Below are 25,661 nucleotides of genomic sequence, written 5' to 3' on the forward strand. Positions count from 1 at the left end.
GGAGCCGAAGGGAATTTTTTTGGGGAGGAGGGCGACGCCCATTTGAGTGACGTCATGTCCGCCGCGTTAGTAATTTTTAAACAAATTACTAGAGTCGATGCCACTTGTGTGTAAGGCAGTGGTGAACGGATCGCAATTAATACAAACAAAAATTAAACTCAGCACGTTCCCTCAGTAATAAAAAAAATCAATGCGTTCGTCGGTTGGATATGCAGTATGTAAATGTTGACCCCTCCCTCTCTGATCTAATGACGTCACGTCCGCGAGGTTGCGAGTGAAGGCTCCGCCGATCTAATGATGTCACCAACATCGCTACAATTAATCAAAACTCAACACATTCGTTAATTACACAGCGCGACCGTCAAAACTCTCTCGCTCTATGTATATAATATGGAACGTTTCGGGCAATGGACCTTCTTTCATAGCACATTAATAAAGAGGCAAACGAGTGAATTGAGAGTTGGAGTTTTTTTACACTATGGAAGCTGATAAGAATTCCATACAAAAGTGTTTTCTGATGTTATATGAATCCGAAAAGCTTAATAGCTCATCGGATTCCTCTAGTATTAAATAAATATAAATCTGGATCAAAAGCCCATAATTTTAGTGACGTCACCGCTAACTTGCTATGACGTCACCCTCATTACGAGGGGTGTCGCGGGGTGGACGCTGATTTTAAACGTCATCATCAAGCGCCCTTCGAACCCGCCCACTTTAACGTCACAAGAGACGACTCACCCCCCCCCCCCGTGACGTCATGTATTTTTGTGTGCGTATGGGGGGCTCGCTTTATCGAATACCTGCTGTGTGACGTCACAAATGTCACCCGAACTCCGTTGGGCGGTCCGTTGGTTGTGTTTAAATGGGAAACGCGAATTGTTCCGCGATGAATTATTGGGGCCTCACGAGTGAACTGCGAAGTGGGTTAAATCGCGTCCATATAAACGTGTCGTTAAACCCGCCACCACCCGACACGGCCAATAACGTCACATATTTACGCGATCGAACTCAAATAAACCTTTTTCTACCTACGTGACTTTACCGAAAGAACCAAAATATGGACTCCTACAGTCACCAACGCTTCAAATCGACATAAAATAAACCTGTATTATGGATGATATTGGTCAAGAATGCCTACACGTGTTAAACTGGGAAGTTGGAGGTTAATGGCACTCCATACCTGTCAACCCCTTATCAGTGCCCTACCTTATTACAGACCAATTCAGACCTTATTGGTCACCCCGTGCCCCTTATAAATCTCAACGTTCATCCTACAAAGTCCCATCACAAGGGGGAAACACAAATAGACATTTTTTTTGTTAGTTTAACACGAAGGCTTTCGCGACCGATATCATCCATAATAGTTTTTGCTGGGTTAGATCGTGTAAATATAAATGTCGTAAAACCCGCCACGATCCGATGCAACCAATTAATAAGGTTTGTCACGTAAACAGACCATGCCAGTTCGTTACTAGTACAACTTGTTTTTATTTTACCAGCTCAGGCCCCACTGAGCTACAGTGAGGGAAAAAAGTATTTGATCCCCTGCTGATTTTGTACGTTTACCCACTGACAAAGAAATTATCAGTCTATAATTTTAATGGTAGGTTTATTTGAACAGTGAGAGACAGAATAACAACAAAAAAATCCAGAAAAACGCATGTCAAAAATGTTATAAATTGATTTGCATTTTAATGAGGGAAATAAGTATTTGATCCCTCTGCAAAATATGACTTAGTACTTGGTGGCAAAACCCTTGTTGGCAATCACAGAGGTCACACGTTTCTTGTAGTTGGCCACCAGGTTTGCACACATCTCAGGAGGGATTTTGTCCCACTCCTCTTTGCAGATCTTCTCCAAGTCATTAAGGTTTCGAGGCTGACGTTTGCAACTCGAACCTTCAGCTCCCTCCACAGATTTTCTATGCGATTAAGGTCTGGAGACTGGCTAGGCCACTCCAGGGCCTTAATGTGCTTCTTCTTGAGCCACTCCTTTGTTGCCTTGGCCGTGTGTTTTGGGTCATTGTCATGCTGGAATACCCATCCACGACCCATTTTCAATGCCCTGGCTGAGGGAAGGTTCTCACCCAAGATTTGACGGTACATGGCCCCGTCCATCGTCCCTTTGATGCGGTGAAGTTGTCCTGTCCCCTTAGCAGTAAAACACCCCCAAAGCATAATGTTTCCACCTCTATGTTTGACGGTGGGGATGGTGTTCTTGGGGTCATAGGCAGCATTCCTCCTCCTCCAAACACGGCGAGTTGAGTTGATGCCAAATAACTCCATTTTGGTCTCATCTGACCACAACACTTTCACCCAGTTGTCCTCTGAATCAATTAGATGTTCATTGGCAAACTTCAGACGGGCATGTACATGTGTTTTCTTGAGCAGGGGGACCTTGCGGGCGCTGCAGGATTACAATCCTTCACGGCGTAGTGTGTTGTTTTCTTGGTGACTATGGTCCCAGCTGCCTTGAGATCATTGACAAGATCATCCCGTGTAGTTCTGGGCTGTTTCCTCACCGTTCTCATGATCATTGCAACTCCACGAGGTGAGATCTTGCATGGAGCCCCAGGCCGAGGGAGATTGACAGTTCTTTTGTGTTTCTTCCATTTGCGAATAATCCCACCAACTGTTGTCACCTTCTCACCAAGCTGCTTGGCAATGGTCTTGTAGCCCATTCCAGCCTTGTGTAGGTCTACAATCTTGTCCCTGACATCCTTGGAGAGCTCTTTGGTCTTGGCCATGGTGGAGAGTTTGGAATCTGATTGATTGCTTCTGTGGACAAGTGTCTTTTATACAGGTAACAAGCTGATATTAGGAGCACTCCCTTTAAGAGTGTGGTCCTAATCTCAGCTCGTTACCTGTATAAAAGACACCTGGGAGCCAGAAATCTTTCTGATTGAGAGGTCAAATACTTATTTCTCTCATTAAAATGCAAATCAATTTATAACATTTTTTACATGCGCTTTTTTATTTTTTTGTTGTTATTCTGTCTCCCACTGTTCAAATAAACCTACCATTAAAATTATAGACTGATCATTTCTTTGTCAGTGGGCAAACGTACAAAATCAGCAGGGGATCAAATACTTTTTTCCCTCACTGTATGTAGCTCTTTCAGAAGCGACCTGACCAGACATTATAGCCCATCGAAGTGGCTTACCATCACGTGGAAGTTCATAGCGTCCAGCGAATTGTTCCGCAATTCTTGGGTCTCGGAATGAGCCGGGGAGTGGAGGTTAATGGGACTCTACTATAAACTATTTTTTATTTTACCAGGTAAGGCCTACTGAGCTGCTATGTAGCACTTTTTCAAAAGTGACCTGGCCATCACAAATGATAGATCAACTAAGCGGCTTTATCATCGCGTGGAAGTTTATTGCTACCAAATGCTCAAAACGTGCTTATAGAATGTGGAGGGGAAAAACTACGGGGAGAGAGAGAACATGCAAAACTCCAAATATACAGCAGGCAGGATCGGACCCACGACCTCCTACATACCAGGCGAGATAGGTAACATCTCGCCACCGAGGCTGGAGGGTTGGGCGCCTTCGTTAGACGGCTACAACCACATTTGGAAACGTGATTTGTAACCTTAATCCTGACCCGTCGTGTATCGATGCTCCAATGTGAACTTACCATGGTACTGAGGGTCTCCTACAGCTGCATGTTGTTTTATTGGTGTGGTCTGGGACTGTTGTGGTTAATGTTTTGCTGCCTTGCCCCAAGCTTGCATTTAGTGTTAAGAAATCGGCAGGAATTTCCGTACGCTTTATTTATTGTAGTGACATACTCAAGATTGTAGTGACCTGTTTACCTTTGGACATCTGTGAAACATAGCTGCATAGCTCGTAGGACTTCTCCAGGATAATTATTCTGATTCTACCGCAGTGCGAAACCTTACAACTCGCCACCACCCCATCCTGTCTTTCTCCCCAAGCCCTTATTATATTCAACAGTGACACTCTCTTTATCTACAGCACTGTTTTATTACAACTTTGATAGTGCTGTGTCGCTGGCCGCTTTACGTTTGGGTGAGGGGGGCTCAATAAATGTGTTGAATAAAACCAAGTCCATGCCCTCTGCTGCTAATGAATTTTGAGGCATTCATCCATCAGTGGATTGATCACGGCTAGCGACGATACCACAAAGATGAAGACGGGATAAGAGACCATCCATAGAAGAGGTTGTTTGGGTTAGATCACGCTAAAATATAAATGTGTTGTTAAACCCGCCACCACCCGTGCCTACCTTATTGCAGACCAATTCAGACCTTATTGGTCACCCCGTGCCCTTATAAATCTCAACATTCATCCTACAAAGTCCCATCACAAGGGAGAAACAGACAAATAGATACAAAAAAATTGTGCCCGTATTTAGACGGCTGTACGCCGTATGGACCTGAAAACTCAATTTCTCCCGTACATGAATACGGATAAACCGTATGGGTTGACAGGTATGTGACGCAGCCAATTAGTAAGGTTTGTCACGTAAACAAAACGTGCCAAATTCGTTACTAGTTCAGCACACCGGTGTGTTGGAGAGTACACCTACAACATTTACAATTCGAGTACGACATTTCAGCCAGTAATTACAACCAGCATCATCAGGCAACAGCCAGAGTTGTGGAGAAATCATCCTCCTGCTTGGATCTTAAATAGACGGGGGATAAATATGATGTCGTCACTTGTGAGCCTATCAGGTGCGAAGACCAGAGGGGGGGGGGGGGGTTAATGTATCATAAAAGCCCGGCGTTCCGTTTGTCCGTCAACTAAATTATAAGAGCCTTTCAGGAGGCCTGGATCAAAAAGTTAAAGAAAGTGGACCCCCCCCCCTCACCAAGATGTGGGAGTAAAAAGTTGATTCAACAGGTTTCCGAAAATTGTCGAAACCCCCCTCCGCCAAAAAACTAAATGTATTTCGAAGGCATATATACCTACACACCCTACATACAATAGAGTCAGTAGTATCTACTGACGACATCACATTTATCCCCCGTTGATTTAAGTAGTATCTCCTGACTCTATAGTAGTTACTGCACACATTGCGGTGGGGGGGAAGAGAACAGCAGTGTGGGCGACGGGTGAGGCGCAAAGTGCTGAGAAGCCCTCCACAGGAGCTAGAACTTCGCAGAAATCCTACCTCGTGCAAATTACAGTTTAGATTATATTACCTATAATAATGGAGTGACAGCACAGAGCAATGGAGCGTTCCCACTATGGCTGGGGAAGCTGTTCTCTCGTGCTGTGTTAGGGGACAAAGCTTGGGGAGCTTGAAGAGCTGAATGCAATTAAAAATAACTCGCAAAACAAACACCGCTTGTGAAAGGCTCAACGCAGAAGATACCTGGGTTTGATCTCCCACGAAGCTCATGGTCCACCCTAAACTGCATCGGCACAAACCACGGCAGTAGATGCAGATACTTAATGATGCACAAATAAAAAATAAAAAAAAACTCTCCAGTAGTATGCGAGTGTGGTCATCCAGAACAGACCATACAATGTGTAACGATGCAATGCACCGATCCACAATCACAAAGGAGACATCACAGCCATGATACACTCCACTTGCGCCTGACTTGGTTGTCTGGCTTGGCCACCTCAATGTGAGATTGTAGACGTTGTTCTGCAGCTGCAACAGCCGTACGACATGAACAAATAAGGGGACAAAGGTCCCTTGTGTTGTTACCCTGCGGCACACACACACACACGGGCCGTGTTTGTAGAGGGCACCCTCGCCCACCACTTTGCGAAATGGCAACGTGCCCCAATAAACATTTTCTGGTTCAGATTCCCAAAAAATCCGGCGAACTTTTATTGGGCTCTCTGTGGAAACAGCGGCGAGGCAGCGGGAAGCATCGCCGGTTAACGTGCCAACGTTAGTCCAACGTAGCCCCAACGTTGCCCCAACGTTGGACCTTGACCGGGATTGTGGCATCGCGACAAAGCGGGCTGGCGCAGCTGGTAAGAACTCGTGCCTCACGACAAGCAGGGCCCCAGGTTCGATCCACGACCGCAGGTGCCCTTCTGCATGGGATTTGTCGAGGGGGACGACTTTTTAATTCGCAAGGCGAAGCGGAGAATCACATGCGTCGACGTCGCTACCACGTCGCGTATTTTTTGACGCCCGTTTACGGCGCGGTTCATTTGACAAAACGACCCAAGAGCTCCACGGGGTGTTGGGAGGGAGTGGAGTCGTTCCACTTCGGATATCGAATCATAACCGCTTTTTGTGTGTTAAGTTTGTTGTCCCTCCCCCGCACCTCCGATTAGCACGGTTGGCTTCGTACGGCACGAAATAAATTCAACATACCAGATTTCGACAAAACGTCGAAATGAGAATTCCGTCATTTGTGATTGACACGCGTTCCCGTTCAACGAAGCGTGGAGAGATGCCCGCTTGGGATTCCATGGAGAGAGGAGCGAGCGGATAAGAGAATGTACACAGGTTAGAGACGTCGCCGCATTGATGGAGAGCGAAGAAGAGGCTTCTTTTACCCTTTTCTGGCAAGAATACAGGTGGTGTTAAGATATTCAAACACCAACTGAACACACATATTGCAAAGCATCGAGTCTGCATTCATCACACATACTTGTGCTAAAACACGGAAACAAATGTGCTTTTATAATGTGCGAATTGTTCTTGATACCGTTGGCCTTCACCACAAGCCTATTCTATGGCGTTGTCTCACCGTTACTATAGAGCAAAGGACGCGAAAAGGCGAACAGTACAATGACAAATTTTGATTTAAAGCTTTCGTGACTGCAGGGATTCATATTCTTGGTTCTTTCGATAAAGTCACGTAGAAGGGAAACAATAAAATAATAAAAATATAAAAAATAACATTCTCACGACGTTTCGACTGCAACACAAGCAATCATCATTTTATTGTTTCCCTTCTAGTTGACTATCCGAAAGAACCAAGAATATGAATCCCTGCAGTCACGAAAGCTTTAAATCAAAAGTTAATAGGTGTCTATTTGGTGTTTGAACATCTTAACTCCTCACTGTATTATCACCAAAAAGCCTTGTATAATTTTTTGTTCATCATCATCTTGTACAGCTGCCACAGAGTGTGCTGTAGACGCACAATCACGTTGACTGTTAACAACCCCTGTGACCAACGCAGCCTGCCAAGGCCTCCATCCCAGCATTGAAATTGACAACGGGGCAATACATTTATATTACAGCCCATTGACTTGTGTGAAAGGTGGTGCGCGTGTTCTTCTGGGGCAGCATCATCATCGCGAGCAGTGCAGTGGGGGCTTGGGCAGGAGACGCGATGGCCCGAGGGGCAGACAAAGCAGAGAGCACGCGTGGAGGGGGGAATGGACGTCCAACCGAGGAGATGGAGCTATGAAATCAGCCCGTGTGGCGTGCAGACGACGCGGTGGGTGGACGGTTGCCGTCGCAGGACCGTGAGCGATGGCGGCGGCGGCGGCGGCGGCTTGGGGAGGCGTTCATCCAGCAGCGGACTCATCATGGCTGATGATGATGATGAATCAACCCAAGCCACGCGAGCCTCCTCAGTCTTTACACCCTCCACACTCGACACGTGTTGTCTTTGCTGCCTGCGAGACACCGCACCGCGCGCGCCAAAACACCGCGGGCGTTCACACGCGTCTTTGACGGAACGTGTGCGACGACACGTTTGACGATGTGTGCTAGTGGGCGTCATGTGGATGTGGTTAGCGCCCTGCGCTACCTACGAACTCGGCAACCAGAGTTCAATTCCCGCTCGCGACCAAATAGCAGTGGGGGAATATCTGAATCGGTCGTGGGCCTCCCCTAGGTCCACTGAGCCACAGTGGCGAGATGTTAACTCCCTCGCCTGGTGCGCAGGAGGTTATGTGTTCGATCCCGACCCTGACGCCTGTATATTTACAGTTTGCGTGTCTCTCTCTTCTGAAGAAGAGCTATGTATAGCTCAGTGGGCCTTACATGGTAAAATAAAAAAAAATAGCTTAAAGTTCGGTTTCCAAGTTTAAACGAGTGTATGGTGTAGTGTGCAAACATCGGCAGGGGGCGAGACGAAGCCGGCCGCGAGCGGCGTTCGCCGCCGGCTCCCTTCGTGCGCCACAAGCGGCGCCTGCCCCCAAACGCGCCGGCAGTGGGGGGCGGAATCTTTAAGCTTCTGTGTGCGTACCGGTGATGATGGAGTCCCCCTCGTAGTTGAAGGCGCAGGAGAAGATCTCCTCCGTGTGCCCGTCGAGCACCTGGAGGCAGCGTCCGGACCGCGGCTCCCACAGCCTCGCCGTCTTGTCCGAGCTCGCCGTGAGCACGCGGGTGGCCTGAGCGTTGAAGCACACCTGGGGCCCCCCGGCAGGGACACCACCGGAGCTCAAACCACCCAACGGCGAGCAAGGCTTCTTACCCTTACCTTTCCTATACAGTGGTCCCACAGCTTACGATGCCATCGTTGAACGATATTCAGATTAACGATCAGCCCCCCCATGGGTCCCATTGTTTCTATAAAAGCAAATTTTTCCGATTAACGTTATTGTTCACGATATCGCGCGGCCGCCAATTTCAGCCAATCAGAGTGCTCCTAAGTGGGCTCAGCAGACCTCAGCCAATCAGCGACAGCCATTCGTGAGCGTTTTGAGAGCAACTGTTTTTCGGGTAAAAAAGGTCAGCCTCCGATCGTCTTCGAACAAATTAAGCCATTAACAAGTATTTCCTATATTCGATTACCGATAATTTCAATCGACGATGGTTTTCGTGGAACCAATTAGTATCGTTAACCGACTGGACCACAGTACTTTGCACCCGTGTTTTTGTGCTGTTTGTTGCTGCAACATTCACAGATGCCCCGCGTTGGGCATCTGTGAAAAAAGAGCTTCATAGCTCATCGGATTCCTCCTCCAATCGAAATAAAGATTCAGAGTTCTTGCTGCACTAACCCCCTCCCCCACACCCTTCGCCCACAACCTATGAACATCTGGCACATTTTCGCGCTCACCCATCCAAACGCTATCCAGGCTCAACCCTCGCTTCGCTTGCGAGACCGGGGCGAGGCTGGGACGCACGGCGTTGGCTGCGACCACTGCCAACGCGGATCCACGAGTTTTGATTCGTTTCGGGACCCCTACCTTGGAAATCTCCCCGTCGTGCCCCTCCAGTTTGGCGATACAGGTTCGCTCTGCGGTGCTGTACACCCGTGCCGTGCCTGCGCGACAGCACAACACGCGACGGCGTCGCACAAGGCACGTGGCGGACGACGTACGACACACGACATGCAACCTCCGATCGGCATGGTCGGCTACGTCCGGTGGGAAAGAAGTTCAACGTACACACGCGCATGCATGCGGCCCAGGGTGCGCGGAACACGACGCACGGCACGGGACGCACGGCACGGGACGCGGTGGTGGTTTTGTGGTGGTTGTGTGGTGGGGTTGCGGTGGCGGTTGTGTTGGTGGTGGCGGCTTCACCATCGGTGGAGGCGGTGGCCACCAGCTGCCCCGTGAGGTCAAAGCTCACGTCCAGCACCTCGTCCTCGTGGCCAGCCAGCGTGGCCACGCAGCGTCCGCTTCTCGAGTCCCACAGCTACAAAGACAAAGACCCCCCCCCCCGTATAGCCTTCAACAGACTGTTGGGCCAAGTGCTGCGAGCGGGTAGCACCTACGAAGGCCGGGACGGCACACGAGGTTGTGGGTGGCCAGCACCACACCCGGCCGCCTTTGTCTCCCCAGTGGCGATGCTTACACATCGCACCAGGTACTCATCTCAGGCTGAGTTGACCTAGGGGAGGTCCAGGACCAGTTCAGATAATCGTCACAGGTGTTTGACTGCGCCACAGCTCCCCATAAAAGCACACACGCATAAGCATATGTACACAGACACACATAAATGGATAGACGCGCAGAGGCATGCACACACGCGGGCACATACAGGCACACAGACATGGGCACGCACGGGGTAGACACGCATTGGCATGCACACACACGGTTACACACAGGCACACAGACATGGGTATGCACGGGGTAGACACGCATGGGCATGCACACACACGGTTACACACAGGTACACACAGGCACACAGACATGGGTATGCACGGGGTAGACACGCATGGGCATGCACACACACGCGGTTACACACAGGTACACACAGGCACACAGACATGGGTACGCACGGGGTACGCGGGCAACACACGCGCGCACCTTGCACGTCTTGTCCATGGAGCCGGTAGCGATGAGCGAAGAGTCCCAGTTGAATTGCGTGCTGCTGATCTCCCCCCTGTGCCCGATCAGAGCGTGGCTCCTCCTGTGCCCATCGCACAGCAAAGCCACAGTCACACAGCAGGAGTGCGAGCATACACACTGGCTCCGTCGGTCCGTCCGTCCGTCAGTCCGTCCGTACGTTCATCCGTCCGTCCGTCCGTCCCTCGGTCCATCCGTCTGCTCATCCGTGTGTATGTGACCCGGGGCTCACGACAACTCCCGTAAAGACGATCCGATGTGAACGAAACGTTATTGTAAAATCGCGTCGCTACTGGGGACCTCCCCTCCGCCCTCCCCCGATGACGTCATCACGTGCAACGGCCAATGGGCAACAACGGTGACAGCACGGCAGCCGAAGGAGGGAGCGCCCCCCCCCCCCCCCCGCCTGCCGCCCAGCGAAGAGGACGTTCACCGCGGCGTGCCGTCGCATGGCCGCGAGCCCGGCGACGGTGAGGGGAGAGGCCTTCATCCAGCAGTGGAGAGGCCGTGGCTGAAGTTGAGAGCGGGGGGGAGGTGGGGGGGGGGGTGGTTTACCTGCCCGTGCTGGCGTCCCACACGGACACCGTGTGGTCGAAGGAGCCGGTGATCAGCTGATCTCCCGTCGTGTTGAAGCCCAGCGAGATGATTTCCGCAGTGTGTCCCTGTGCACACACATAAAAAAAACATATACAGAATTCATACGCGTGGATTTTGATTCATAAGACTCATTTGCGTAAGGCCACGTCGAATGATCTGACCAAGTTTGTATTGTTAGACCCTCCACCACCTGACACACCCAAACGGCACGACAAGCATTTAATGAAATGTCGGTTGTTATTGTCTAGGCTCAACTCGCCACTCACTCACCTACCAACTCACACACACTAACTTACCCATCCGCTTACACACTCACCCGCACTCACTCACTCACTCACCTACCAACTCACCCACTCACCCGCTGACTCACTCATCGACCAACTCAAACACCCACACACTCACCTACCAACTCACACACCCACTTAGACACTCACACTCACCCACACTCACTCACCTACCAACTCACCCACTCACTGACTCACCCACTCACATACTCACCCGCTCACTCACTCACTTACCCACTCACCCACTCACACACTCACCTGTACTCAACTCACTCACCTACCAACTGGCCCACCTCACTCATCCACCCATTCACTCACCCATCAGCCCATCTCTTCTCGAGCCCGTTGCTGTGTGCATTTATCCCCCCTCTATCCGGCAAAAACAGAAGCTGCTTGGGCATGGGGTGGCTGGGCATGCGAGCTGCATGACAGCCTGCCCAATGCCTGGCTGCTGATGCGGTGAGCCGTGAGCCATGCGTACGGTGAGCGTGGCTGCCTCCGTGCCGGCCTGCACGTCCCAGAGTCGTGCCGTTGCGTCCATGCTACCGGTGGCCACCAGCGTGCTGGCTGGGTTAAACGCCAGGCACACCTGTAGAGAATGGGGGGAGAGCAAGAGATAAGCCAACCCCAACATCACCACCACCACCATCACCACCGTGATCATCAGCATCATTACCACCACCACCACCAACACCATCATCACCATCACCATGATCGTCAGCATAATTACCACCATCGCCATCACCGTGACCATCAGCGTCATTACCACCAACACCATCACCACCATGATCGTCAGCATCATTACCACCACGACGATGATAATCAGAAATATCACCACCACCATCATCAACACCCTTACCATGATCATCACCGCCATCCTCGCCATCGCCCTCCTCATCCCGCAACCCCCCACTAGCGATCTCAGCCGAGTGCCCCCCTCCACACCCCTCCCCCCCACTCACGATCTCGGCCGAGTGCCCCCCTCCACACCCCTCCCCCCCACTCACGATCTCGGCCGAGTGCCCCACTCCACACCCCTCCCCCCCACTCACGATCTCGGCCGAGTGCCCGCGTAGCGTGTGGCAGCACTGCCCACTCTGCGCACTCCACAGTTTGCACGTCTTGTCAAACGACCCCGTCGCGATCTTATCCCTGTGGGGTCAAGGGGGGGAGGGGGAGGGGAGGCAGGGGTCACAGGGAAGTAGGGGGGGTTACGACACATAGTGGGGGCAGCGGGGGGGGGGTCAAATGAGAAGTGGGGGAATGGGGATACAAGTCTACTAAGAGAGCTGAGACAGCTGTGAGCAAGCTGTGTGTGTGTGTGAGAGCTGTGTGTGTGTGAGAGCTGTGTGTGTGTGAGAGCTGTGTGTGAGAGAGCTGTGTGTGTGTGAGCGAGCTGTGTGTGAGAGAGAGCTGTGTGTGTGTGTGAGGGCTGTGTGTGAGAGAGCTGTGTGTGTGTGTGAGAGAGCTGTGTGTGTGTGTGAGAGCTGTGTGTGAGAGAGCTGTGTGTGTGAGAGAGTTGTGTGTGTGAGAGAGAGCTGTGTGTGTGAGAGAGAGCTGTGTGTGTGAGAGAGAGCTGTGTGTGTGTGTGAGAGAGAGAGCTGTGTGTGTGTGAGCGAGCTGTGTGTGTGTGTGAGAGAGAGCTGTGTGTGTGTGAGAGAGTTGTGTGTGTGTGAGAGAGCTGTGTGTGTGTGAGAGAGTTGTGTGTGTGTGAGAGAGCTGTGTGTGTGAGAGAGAGCTGTGTGTGTGTGAGCGAGCTGTGTGTGTGAGGGAGAGCTGTGTGTGTGTGTGTGTGGGAGAGAGCTGTGTGTGTGAGAGAGCTGTGTGTGTGAGAGAGCTGTGTGTGTGTGTGAGAGTGAGCTGTGTGTGTGATAGAGCTGTGTGTGTGAGAGAGCTGTGTGTGAGAGAGAGCTGTGTGTGTGAGAGAGCTGTGTGTGTGAGAGAGAGCTGTGTGTGTGTGAGCGAGCTGTGTGTGTGAGAGAGAGCTGTGTGTGTGTGTGAGAGAGAGCTGTGTGTGTGAGCGAGCTGTGTGTGTGAGAGAGAGCTGTGTGTGTGTGTGAGAGAGAGCTGTGTGTGTGAGAGAGAGCTGTGTGTGTGAGAGAGCTGTGTGTGTGAGTGAGAGCGCTGTGTGTGTGTGAGAGCTGTGTGTGAGAGAGCTGTGTGTGTGTGTGAGAGAGCTGTGTGTGTGTGAGAGCTGTGTGTGTGAGAGAGAGCTGTGTGTGTGTGTGAGAGAGAGCTGTGTGTGTGAGAGAGAGCTGTGTGTGTGAGCGAGCTGTGTGTGTGAGAGAGAGTTGTGTGTGTGTGTGTGAGAGAGAGCTGTGTGTGTGAGAGAGAGCTGTGTGTGTGAGAGAGCTGTGTGTGTGAGAGAGCTGTGTGTGTGTGTGAGAGCGCTGTGTGTGTGTGTGTGAGAGAGCTGTGTGTGAGAGAGCTGTGTGTGTGTGAGAGAGCTGTGTGTGTGTGAGAGAGCTGTGTGTGAGAGAGCTGTGTGTGTGAGAGAGCTGTGTGTGTGTGAGAGAGAGCTATGTGCGTGTGAGAGAGCTGTGTGTGTGTGTGTGAGAGAGAGCTGTGTGCGTGTGAGAGAGTTGTGTGTGTGTGAGAGAGAGCTGTGTGAGAGAGCTGTGTGTGTGAGAGATCTGTGTGTGTGTGTGAGAGCGCTGTGTGTGTGTGTGTGAGAGAGCTGTGTGTGTGTGAGAGAGCTGTGTGTGTGAGAGAGCTGTGTGTGAGAGAGCTGTGTGAGAGGGCTGTGTGTGTGTGTGAGCGAGCTGTGTGTGTGAGAGAGAGTTGTGTGTGTGAGAGAGAGCTGTGTGTGTGAGAGAGCTGTGTGTGAGAGAGCTGTGTGTGTGTGTGAGAGAGAGCTGTGTGTGTGAGAGAGCTGTGTGCGTGTGAGAGCTGTGTGTGAGAGAGCTGTGTGTGTGTGTGTGAGAGAGAGCTGTGTGCGTGTCAGAGATTTGTGTGTGTGTGAGAGAGCTGTGTGTGTGTGCGAGCGAGCTGTGTGTGTGCGAGCGAGCTGTGTGTGTGAGAGCTGTGTGTGTGTGTGAGAGAGAGCTGTGTGTGTGAGAGAGCTGTGTGAGAGAGCTGTGTGCGTGTGAGAGCGCTGTGTGTGTGTGTGTGAGAGAGCTGTGTGTGTGTGTGTGAGAGAGCTGTGTGTGTGTGTGAGAGAGCTGTGTGTGTGTGAGAGAGAGCTGTGTGCATGTGAGAGAGTTGTGTGTGTGTGGGTGTGTGAGAGCTGTGTGTGTGAGAGAGCTGTGTGAGAGAGTTGTGTGTGTGTGTGTGAGAGTGCTGTGTGAGAGAGCTGTGTGCGTGTGAGAGCGCTGTGTGTGTGTGTGTGAGAGCTGTGTGTGTGTGTGTGAGAGAGCTGTGTGTGTGTGTGTGAGAGAGCTGTGTGTGTGTGTGTGAGAGAGCGCTGTGTGTGTGTGTGAGAGAGCTGTGTGTGTGTGTGTGAGACAGCTGTGTGTGTGTGTGTGAGAGAGAGCTGTGTGTGTGTGTGTGAGAGAGAGCTGTGTGTGTGTGTGAGAGAGTGCTGTGTGCGTGTGAGAGAGTTGTGTGTGTGTGTGAGAGAGCTGTGTGTGTGTGTGAGACAGCTGTGTGAGAGAGCTGTGTGTGTGTGAGAGAGTTGTGTGTGAGAGAGAGCTGTGAAACAGCTATGAGCGAGCTGCGTGCGCACGCGAGGGAGCTGCGAGTGTGCGCGCGTACCCATAGGGGACGTTGAAGGCGATGGCGTACACGACGTTGCGGTGTCCGTCCAGCGTGAGTCGCTCCTCTCCGCTCGCCGTGTCCCACACCTTGCACGTGCGGTCATAGCTACCCGTGATGAAGCTGGGGGACACGGGGGGGTGGGGGCACACAAGAGACATGGGGACACGGAAGGGGGGGGGGACATGGGGGATGGAGCAAAGAGACATGGGGACACGGGAGGGGGACAAGGGGGAGGGACAAAGGGATATGGGGACATGGGGGGGGGACACAGAGACATGGGGATACGCGTACATGGAAATATAGACGAGGAGACGCACAAGCATGGGAGTCTGGGCACAAAGCAACACAGAGACGTGGGGGCAACAAGGGGACATGGAGACGCACATGCATGGGATATTGAGACACGGGGACACGGGGTCTCAGTCTCACCTCTCACCAGACTTGTTGAAGGCCACGTTGGTGAGGGGCAGGATGTGAGCTCTGAGTACCTGCGTGCACACACACACACGGAGAAGCACACACACACACGGAGAAGCACACACACACACGGAGAAGCACACACACACGGAGACGCGTGCACATACATAAACACACGCGGAGACAAATGCACACACGTGGAGACGCGTGCACACACACACATGGAGACGTATGCACACACACGGAGACACGTGCACACACACACACACATGGAGATGCGTGAGAGTGAGGCTTGTCGTGCCCAAGTCACACCGAGCTGGAATTTAGCGACAAAAAGTGCAAAATTTAATTCCGCATCGGTTTCAGAAGTTTTATTTCCCACTGAGTAATGCCCGTAGAGCTAAGAAGCTCTTTGTCAAGGGGGAGGGAGTGACTCAGCCAGCAGGGAATATCGAAGTATTCCACAATTTACAGATATGAAAAAACTTAACAATTATGTTGTAAAATTACATTCACACTTAAAACTTTATCGATTTTAATACAGTTGGTTTAAATGAGGACAGAGATAGCAGAATGGAGAAAATGTGGTGATATTTATTGAGACATTTGATCAACTTTAATTTTTGTTTGGATGTCTTCAGCTATGACTTTTATTTGCCTGACAAATTAAATGTTTCTTCGGTTAGCCAAGGTGTTCCAGATTATTTATTTCGACTGGAGGAGGAATGCGATAACCTATGAAGCTCTTTTTCACAGATGTCCAGCTTCAGGGTCGGGGTCTCCCTGTGGCGCAAACCCCGTGGGGTTCGACATCTTTGGGGTAGAGGAGGCTTCAAAAGATTAAGCCTCTTTTGTGTGCACATGTACCTAAAGTGTTCCTAGCATGTTCGCATGTCCCTAGCATATCAACGTGTGTCCCGAGCGTATCCCTAGCGTGTCCGTGTGTGAGCGTGTCCACGTGTTCACGTTTTCATTTGTCCCAAGTGTGTCCCGAGCGTGTGCCGAGCGTGCAGGTCGACCCCCCGGGGAATTCAAATCTTGGGGGGCAATCCCAAGAAACTGGGAAGGAAACCCAAGAAACATTCAAATGTGGCGCATTCATTCCGACCTCTGCAGGTCTTAACGCGTCAACCTAATTAACAAACTAACGGCCGTACGTACAGGCGAGCGAGCGGGCAGGCGGGCAGGCAAACGAGCGAGCGGGTGAGCGGGCGGGTGGATACCTTGAAGAGATGGAACGGGTGGTCGCTGGCCTGCTGGAGTTTTCCCATGAGCCTCTCGACCAGATGGCGCACCTGCGGGGCCCGGGACGGCGTCACGAGCGGCTCAGAGGCCACGATATCCCCGACCACGGCCGCCACGTCCGTGCTAGCACCGTCATCGCACGACGGACAAGCACACACAAACGTAGACACGGACAGATGTGCAGTCGGGTAGACAGACAGGCCAACGGACAGTCGGACAATTGGGGCAGACGGACAGGCAGATGGAACGACAAATGGATAGGCACACGGACAGCCAGGCCAACGGACAGATGGACAAATGGACAGATGGATGCATTAAAGAAGAGACATAGAGACGGGGAGAGAGACGGACGGAGAGATAGAAGGACAAGGGTCAGGGGCAGTAGCGGACCGCGGGTGACTGCACAGGATGATGATCCAGAATCACAGAATATGTATTTACGCTAGAGGAATCTGATGAGCTATAAAGCTCTTTTTTTACAGATGTCCTCAAGGAAGGGGGAGGGGGGGCTCCACTCACTCTGGGCTGAGGTCCAGCAGGTCGATCGACTTGGTCTTCAGCTGCCCATGGTGCTCGTACTCCAGGATGATGCCTTGCGACAGACAGGTGTGTAAAACTAAAACGAAACTTACAATTTTTTTGTTCATTCCACAAGGGGTAAGGACCCACTGAGCCCTTGGCGAACTGGCCGCGTAGAGCGAGCGGTGCAAGCTCGCCACTGAGGTTTCGTCGACGCGGTACAGACGGACGGACGGAATGAATCTTTTGATTTAAACCTTTCGTGACTGCAGGGATTCATATTCTTGGTTCTTTCGAAAAAGTCAATACATAAAAAACAATAAATGAATCTGATCGACTCAACCTTGGTGGGAAAAGAGTGCTCGCCTGTTTTAACGCGCAGGCTTTCGCGACCAATGTATTTACGCGATCTAACCCCATTAAAAAAAAAACGGCATTACGAGCGCTCACCTGGCGGGTAATACCGCAGTAGGAATCTTTTCAGCCGCATGTCTGTCCTGCGAGTCCCCCTCGCCCTCCTCCGTCTCTGCACGTGGAAGGCACGGACAGACTCGCGTTTTGCAAACAAACGTACAGGACACAGGCGGGAGGGGGGGGATGAAAGGGGAGAGAGAGAAACATAGCGTGCAGCGATGTCGTAGCTGAAAGGTAAAAGGCGCAGCCCTGCAAATTGAACCACTCACGATCTGGACATGGAGCTCTAGAGGGGGACTCTGGAGAGGGAGATCTAGATATGGGGCTCTAGAGGGAGATCTAGAGATGGGGCTCTAGAGAGATAGAGATGGGGCTCTAGAGAGAGATCTAGATATGGGGCTCTAGAGGGAGATCTAGAGATGGGGCTCTAGAGAGAGATCTAGAGATGGGGCTCTAGAGGGAGATCTAGAGATGGGGCTCTAGAGAGGGAGATCTAGAGATGGGGCTCTAGAGGGAGATCTAGAGATGGGGCTCTAGAGAGATCTAGAGATGGGGCTCTAGAGGGAGATCTAGAGATGGGGCTCTAGAGAGAGAGATCTAGAGATGGGGCTCTAGAGGGAGATCTAGAGATGGGGCTCTAGAGGGAGATCTAGAGATGGGGCTCTAGAGGGAGATCTAGAGATGGGGCTCTAGAGGGAGATCTAGAGATGGGGCTCTAGAGAGGGAGATCTAGAGATGGGGCTCTAGAGAGAGATCTAGAGATGGGGCTCTAGAGGGAGATCTAGAGATGGGGCTCTAGAGGGAGATCTAGAGATGGGGCTCTAGAGGGAGATCTAGAGATGGCACTCTAGAGAGAGATCTAGAGATGGGGCTCTAGAGGGAGATCTAGAGATGGGGCTCTAGAGGGAGATCTAGAGATGGGGCTCTAGAGGGAGATCTAGAGATGGGGCTCTAGAGGGAGAGATCTAGAGATGGGGCTCTAGAGGGAGATCTAGAGATGGGGCTCTAGAGGGAGATCTAGAGATGGGGCTCTAGAGGGAGATCTAGAGATGGGGCTCAAGAGGGAGATCTAGAGATGGGGCTCTAGAGGGAGATCTAGAGATGGGGCTCTAGAGGGAGATCTAGAGATGGGGCTCTAGAGGGAGATCTAGAGATGGGGCTCTAAAGGGAGATCTAGAGATGGGGCTCTAGAGAGGGAGATCTAGAGATGGCGCTCTAGAGAGGGAGATTTAGAGATGGGGCTCTAGAGGGAGATCTAGAGATGGGGCTCTAGAGGGAGATCTAGAGATGGGGCTCTAGAGAGGGAGATTTAGACAGAAATCTACAGAGGAAGATCTGGAGAGGAAGATCTGCAGAGCTCTAAAAAGAAAGCTCTCTTTAGAACGTAGTGCCAAATTATCCTAGTAGCAAAAGTAGCAAATGCTACAGGCCCCGTACTTTCAAGGGCCCCCCGCTAAATGCTTTCAAGCTATCAATTCCGGTTCAGTGGTCCTGCACTTGCTCTATTACTGTAGTACTATACCGCCTTCAACTTTCACGGACGACTGGGTGTTTAAGGTTAGCGATGTGTCGTATTATCTGGCTGAATAGCCAAATGAAAAAAAAATGCAACGACTTTACTATACAAGTAAAACATTCATGTACTTTAATATTTACGTGTTTTTGTTATTTATTTTGGCTCCCTTTATAACGTATGCTCCAGGCCCCACCGCTGGCTTCATCCGGCACTGCACACAGGCGTACAAAAGACAAATAAACCCCTTCCCCCCCCGCCGCCGCCGCCGTCGCCCTCCTCTGCAGGTGCGTGCACGCTCACGGATGCTCCGCAACGTCTCCCGCCCCACGAGGAACTCACGGCGCTCGGGTCCCGGACTCGAACTGAGGAGTCGTCGCCTCAGGAGCCGCGAACCGCGTCCGCCATGACCAGCAACGCGGCGGCGACCCGTTGCTAGGAGACGGGCGTCGCTCGGGCGGCGTTTCGGTGGGGCGGCTCGTCGGCTTCCGGAAGACGTCTTCCAGAAGTTGGATGGGAGGGAGAGGGTCTTCCAGAAGAGTGATGAGAGATTATTCTAGAAGGTGAGTGGGAGAGAGTCGTCTAGAAGTAGGGAGAGATTCTTCCAGAAGAGTGATGAGAGAGATTCTTCCAGAAGAGTGATGAGAGAGAGTCTTCTAGAAGTAAGGAGAAAGTCTTCTAGAAGTGGCAGCGAGAGAGTCTTCTAGAAGAGTGATGAGAGGTTCTTCCAGAAGAGTGATGAGAGATTCTTCCAGAAGAGTGATGAGAGAGAGTCTTCCAGAAGAGTGATGAGTCTTCTAGAAGTAAGGAGAAAGTCTTCTAGAAGTGGCAGCGAGAGAGTCTTCTAGAAGAGTGATGAGAGGTTCTTCCAGAAGAGTGATGAGAGATTCTTCCAAAAGAGTGATGAGAGAGAGTCTTCTAGAAGGTGAGTGGGAGAGAGTCGTCTAGAAGTAGGGAGAGATTCTTCCAGAAGAGTGATGAGAGAGATTCTTCCAGAAGAGTGATGAGAGAGAGTCTTCTAGAAGTAAGGAGAAAGTCTTCTAGAAGTGGCAGCGAGAGAGTCTTCTAGAAGAGTGATGAGAGGTTCTTCCAGAAGAGTGATGAGAGATTCTTCCAGAAGAGTGATGAGAGAGAGTCTTCCAGAAGAGTGATGAGTCTTCTAGAAGTAAGGAGAAAGTCTTCTAGAAGTGGCAGCGAGAGAGTCTTCTAGAAGAGTGATGAGAGGTTCTTCCAGAAGAGTGATGAGAGATTCTTCCAAAAGAGTGATGAGAGAGAGTCTTCTAGAAGGTGAGTGGGAGAGAGTCGTCTAGAAGTAGGGAGAGATTCTTCCAGAAGAGTGATGAGAGAGATTCTTCCAGAAGAGTGATGAGAGAGAGTCTTCTAGAAGTAAGGAGAAAGTCTTCTAGAAGTGGCAGCGAGAGTCTTCTAGAAGAGTGATGAGAGGTTCTTCCAGAAGAGTGATGAGAGATTCTTCCAGAAGAGTGATGAGAGAGAGTCTTCCAGAAGAGTGATGAGTCTTCTAGAAGTAAGAGAAAGTCTTCTAGAAGTGGCAGCGAGAGAGTCTTCTAGAAGAGTGATGAGAGGTTCTTCCAGAAGAGTGATGAGAGATTCTTCCAAAAGAGTGATGAGAGAGAGTCTTCTAGAAGGTGAGTGGGAGAGAGTCGTCTAGAAGTAGGGAGAGATTCTTCCAGAAGAGTGATGAGAGAGATTCTTCCAGAAGAGTGATGAGAGAGAGTCTTCTAGAAGTAGGGAGAGAGTCGTTTAGAAGTGGCAGCGAGAGATTCTTCTAGAAGTGTGATGAGAGAGTCTTCTAGAAGTAGTGATAAGAGATTCTTCCAGAAGAGTGATGAGTCTTCTAGAAGAGTTATGAGAGCGGTCTTCCAGAAGAGGCAGAAAGAGAGAGGCTTCCAGAAGAGGGATTGGAGGGACGGTCTTCTGGAAGTTCCTACCGTACCATTAAACAAACGCAGATAGATGCCACTCCGAAAGATGCCACGAAACGTACTGCCACTAAACGCAGAGGAAAAAATGGACATCAGAAGAAGAAGACATCTTCCAGAAGCAACAGAACGAGATCTTCCGGAAGATGCAATCCCCCCCATGTCTTCAAGAAAACACAAATTACCCATCCAGAAGCCTCTACCGGAAGGAGAAGAATTCTACCGAACTATATTCTTGATTTTTTCGGTAAAGTCACCACGTAGAAGGGAAACAATAAAATAATAAAAATATATAAAACAATACAATTCTCACGACGTTTCGACTGCAACACGAGCAATCGTCATCAGGTGTGAAAACCACAGCAAGGAAATTTCTCGCTCCCTCACCGGGAGCCCGCACTGCACACTGCACGTGGTGCCTCAGCGCTGACCGGCGCTCACCCAAGCCCCGCTAGGGCTGGTGGTACTACATTATGTGGGCTGCACATAATGCCAACACATTATCCGCCGTGGCTTCGTTCAGTTCAGTTTATTTTTGTCAAGCCCTGTGAGCCATCCGGCTCTTGAATCGGGTGCAACCACAACAAACAAAAAAACAAAAACACGAACAATAAAGACATCTTAAAGTGACTGTGTGACTGTGCAAACAGAAAATCCATGGGAAAAAACCCAGCAAAAATATTCCTGAAAAAAGCACCGTACACCAACGCTGTGTGCAAAAAATCTCAGTGGGATGCAAGTCAAACAACAACCACAAAAACTTTAGATTAAGGCCATCAGTCTAACTCCGTACTACAACAAAACAAACATGTCCAAACCAAAAAACGTTTTCCAAATCACCAAAAAATAAAGCCATAATGAAAAATAAAGCCATTCGTAAGCCCGGCACCACACAGTGACAATCACAATCACGACATGTGTACACGTCTTCCGCGTGCGTATGTGTGTACACGTGTTCCGTGATAAATCCAATGAGCTATGAAGCTCTTTTCCACAGATGTCCAGTACGGGTCGGGTTAGCAAGTTACAGCAAACAAACAATGCAAAGCATAGGACAGGCAAGAAGATCACTAAAAATAAAGGACTGTAATAATAGGGTTTTCCCCTTTCTTGTGGCAACAAAACTGAAACCTTTTTACAAGGATTCATGTTACTGCATTACCCACAATACCTGCAGTCAAAATGCAAACAAAAAACACACTATGATAATATATGATGCATTGTCATTGAAACTGATTGGTCCACACCAAGGGACAGCTTTCTTTTGAGCCTCGACCCAATTGGTGCTCGACCAGATGACGCCAAAAGGCGTCAAAAGAAAGCCGTCCCTCGGTGGGGACCAATCAGTTTCAAGGACAATGCATATATTATCATAGTATGTTTTTTGTTTTCATTTTGACTGCAGGTATTGTGGGTAATGCAGTAACATGAATCCTTGTAAAAAGGTTTAAGTTTTGTTGCCAGAAGAAAGGGGGAAAAACCATATTATTATATTTTCGTACTGGCAAAGGAGGTCTAATGATGTGTATAAAGGACCGTATATGTGTGCACGTGTTCTACATGACAAAGGCAGCGTGCTCACGTCTAGGGCGCTGTAAATGGGATAATATGAATCCGTGACGGAATGAATGATACACGATATCATAGCCATGCTTGATCCATGCTCAATCCATTCTCAAACACATAGGCAGAGGTATTCAAAATATCTTAGCCATACTTGATCCATACTTGATCATACTTGATCCATACTCAAATACATAGGCACAGTTATTAAAATATCATAGCCATGCTTGATCCATTGCTGGAACATATGGGCACATGTATTCAACATATAATGGCCATGCTTGATCCACATGACATAAAGAGACGATCTGTCGATCAAAAAACTCCACATTAGGCCGCCCCTTGACGCTGATTGGCTTCTTTCTACATGAACATAATTTGCCATTCATTCTGCCGCGGATTCATTTTATCCTGTTACACGTTCAATCTGCTTCGGGGTGGTTGCCTTTCTCAATATCAGAATATTTATCCTGGAGGAATCCGACGAGCTATAGAGCTTTTTTCCGCAGGTATCCAGTCGGGGGCGGATTATCAAGTTACAACAGCAAGCAATCCAAAAACACGATATGAGTGCAAAGTACATACAAATAAAACAAAACTACAGATTTTTTTACCTTACCAGCTAAGGCTCACTGAGCGATTAGCTTTTTTTTTTGAGAAGCGACGTGGCCACCACAAACGATAACTCAACGAAGTGGCTTATCATCACGTGGACATTTACAGCAGCAAAATCATATGAATAGTAATCACGCATGTTTCTAAATACAGGCGCTCTCTTTGTTCAGATTTTGTAATGCATCTACTACTGTACTACTATTCCACGTAGAGCCAGGCAAGCCTGTAGTATTGGCCGAGGTGCGACTCTCCCAAGGGCTGTGTGCGTCGGCTGACAATGTATGAAAGTGTTGTGGTTCATTTGCGGTAAGCACTTCGCACTCATTGCACACAAAGTGCTTGCCAACAAATGAATCACAATACCTTTGCTGATCCCGTCAACGAGCAAAAGACCATCATCACCTCGCAGCAGCAGCAGTGGATTTTGGTTCGGCCATCGAACAAAGACGGTGGTCACCGCATCGCGTGGCTCTTTCAGATGCCCTTCTGCGTCCGTCTGGAACGCTCTTCCCTTCCGATGTTATGAAGCCACTGGAGCTATGCAGGTTTAAATCATCATCATCTCGATTGACAAACTCATTCCTTCAGAACTGCTTTTTGTGTTTAGTTGTCCTTCCCGTGCACCTTCGATTTCCATGGTCGGCTACGTATGGTGCGAAAGAAGTTCAACACACACACACACACATACAAATCAGTGACAACTGACGGCCAAAGACGTAGATTCTTGACTCTGCCGTGACCTGTCAGCATCCCTAATTCGAAAAGCAATTGCCAAATTGGCTTTTCTTATCGGGATTAAAGAAAATCGCATTACCCCCCCCCCACACACACACACTTCAGGACCCACGGTGGTGGCGTTAGGCGTTACACAAGACGCCTCTTTGGCTCTGGCACCATTTGCTCTGGAGCTCTTTGAATTCCTCCTGCCGCGTTGCGCAGAAGGTGCGGGCACGCACAGCGAGTCCTCGTTTGGCGTGCGAGATGTCGAAAAACAACGTCCCCGTGAATGAATGTAGCAACGGTGGAGTTTGGCGAGATGCGATGTGCTACTACGCCCACCACACAGTGGGATGGCGGGACAAATGACTGAGGATACGCCGTCGCCGCGGCACCCTATCAATCCGCGTCATAACGGGCGCGCTCTCCGCGTCATAATGGCGCGTGCTCCGCGTCATAACGGCCCGCTTTCCACGTCACAACAGCGCGCGTTCTGCGCAGGAAAAGTGTGTATCCCCGAATGCAAGCGAAAACGCGTTAAGCGAGGACTTACCATATATTTTTTTTATTTTTAAAGCTTTTGCAGATGTCCAGTAGATGCCCAGTGTTTCGGAAAACTTGTCAGACGCGGTTCCTACTCCGACATTGTGCTGTGTTTCCGCAGGCGAAAGCAACACGTGGGAGGTGTGCAAGCGCCCTGATTGTCTGCGAGCACTCGCGAACAGCACTTGCCCCAAACGTCTGTTGAGGCTATACGGTTAATCTTTGAGCAAGGGAGGGAGCGGTGGCGCGGTGTTCAGCAGCTCCGCGCTACGAGACCGGCGGCCTGGAGTTGGATCACCGCTCACAGCCAGCATTGCCCCATCCCCTCCGGTCGTTTTTTTTGGTCCCTCGCGGCGAGAGATTTTGAGATTAAAGAGTCGCTTGGTTTCCGGGCCACGCACAGACAGACAGAAAGCGAGAGAGAGAGAGCAGTGGTGGTGGTGGTGGTAGAGACCGGACCCCAAATTAACCCCAACCTTAATCGCTGGAGATAAATGCCCCCCCCCCCCCCCGTGCCCCCGCTGCGATGTGTTTACACAGCCGGCTCTCGGAAGTAATTTCCACTCGGACCATTTTCAGCGGTAACCAAGAGCCCCCCCAACCCTCAATAACACTCCCTGTAAGCAACAAGAACACTCTCCCAGGAACCTTGTGTGTAGCGTGACCCTTGTGTAGTGTCAGTGAGCTCGGAGACGAGGTTTGTAGGGTCACCTTCTTTATTGAACACACACGATCTCGCCTGCACACTCTCTACAGTCGCCTAGCCTATAACACAACACGAGCCATCTAACATCGACGGCGCTCGCCGAGACAGCTCACAGGCTACCTAGCAGCGCAATATCGAGCGAAGACGGCAGCGACGTTGGCGACGACGAGACGACAGTGACGACGAGATGATCTAATCCCAGAACCGGCAGCCTCGAGCACCCGGCTCTCGGCCCCTTTGATGCTCCCAGCGCGGCCTGGCTCCGCCCTGGACGCGCCTCCCCTCTCGAACCCGCCAGCAGCAGGTCCCAGGGGCCTCCAGATGGAGCCCTCGATTACCCTTGCCCCAGTTCCTCCGCCCTGCCGACACAGCCGTGTATATGCTCACCAGCGTGTATACTGTTTGTCCACCGCAGTTGCCGCTGCTGGTCACCAGCCGGCTCTATTACACTACACTTGTATAAAGTGGGGGGGAGCATATAGACACAGAGTGTGGGGGGCTCGACATAATAGTAAACAAATTTCCGGGTACGACATCAGAGGAGGAGGAGGAATCCGGTGAGCTATGATGCAGCTCTTTCACAAGATGTTCAGTGTGCTGCGGGTCAGCAAATTACAAACAGCAAACGATACAAAACAACGAGTGGAGAGCGCAAAGTTGAGTAAATAGCTAAGTCACTAATTAATTATATAAG

The 25,661-nt window shown here is 50.5% G+C and overlaps 1 protein-coding gene across 1 annotated transcript; it reads right to left on the reverse strand.

Annotated features, from left to right (window-relative positions):
- Positions 1 to 3,356: 3,356 nt before the first annotated feature.
- On the reverse strand, positions 3,357 to 20,303 carry DAW1 (dynein assembly factor with WD repeats 1). Its single transcript, XM_032975117.2, has 14 exons — positions 19,226 to 20,303; positions 17,407 to 17,482; positions 16,957 to 17,029; positions 16,416 to 16,560; positions 15,205 to 15,263; positions 14,773 to 14,895; positions 12,132 to 12,231; positions 11,561 to 11,668; positions 10,754 to 10,860; positions 10,160 to 10,262; positions 9,431 to 9,545; positions 9,092 to 9,168; positions 8,146 to 8,308; positions 3,357 to 7,570 (listed from the first exon to the last, which is right to left on the reverse strand). The coding sequence occupies exons 2-14, from the start codon at positions 17,444 to 17,446 to the stop codon at positions 7,533 to 7,535; spliced, it is 1,251 nt and encodes a 416-aa protein (XP_032831008.1). The 5' UTR covers positions 17,447 to 17,482; positions 19,226 to 20,303; the 3' UTR covers positions 3,357 to 7,532.
- Positions 20,304 to 25,661: the final 5,358 nt, after the last annotated feature.

Source organism: Petromyzon marinus, chromosome 55, assembly GCF_048934315.1.
Source record: "Petromyzon marinus isolate PM22_M1 ecotype Great Lakes invasive population chromosome 55, UKy_Petmar_22M1.pri1.0, whole genome shotgun sequence".
Classification (NCBI taxonomy): Eukaryota; Metazoa; Chordata; class Hyperoartia; order Petromyzontiformes; family Petromyzontidae; genus Petromyzon; species Petromyzon marinus.

What these genes read in the sequence shown, in the direction of transcription:
- DAW1 (XM_032975117.2), bottom strand. Translation starts at nt 17,446, where the DNA reads ATGCGGCTGAAAAGATTCCTACTGCGGTATTACCCGCCAG. An exon ending in TTCAACAAGTCTGGTGAGAG is followed by an intron (nt 14,896 to 15,204) that starts GTGAGACTGAGA and finishes CGTGTCCCCCAG; the next exon opens with CTTCATCACGGGTAGCTATG. An exon ending in GGGGGACTCCATCATCACCG is followed by an intron (nt 7,571 to 8,145) that starts GTACGCACACAG and finishes GGTGTCTCGCAG; the next exon opens with GCAGCAAAGACAACACGTGT.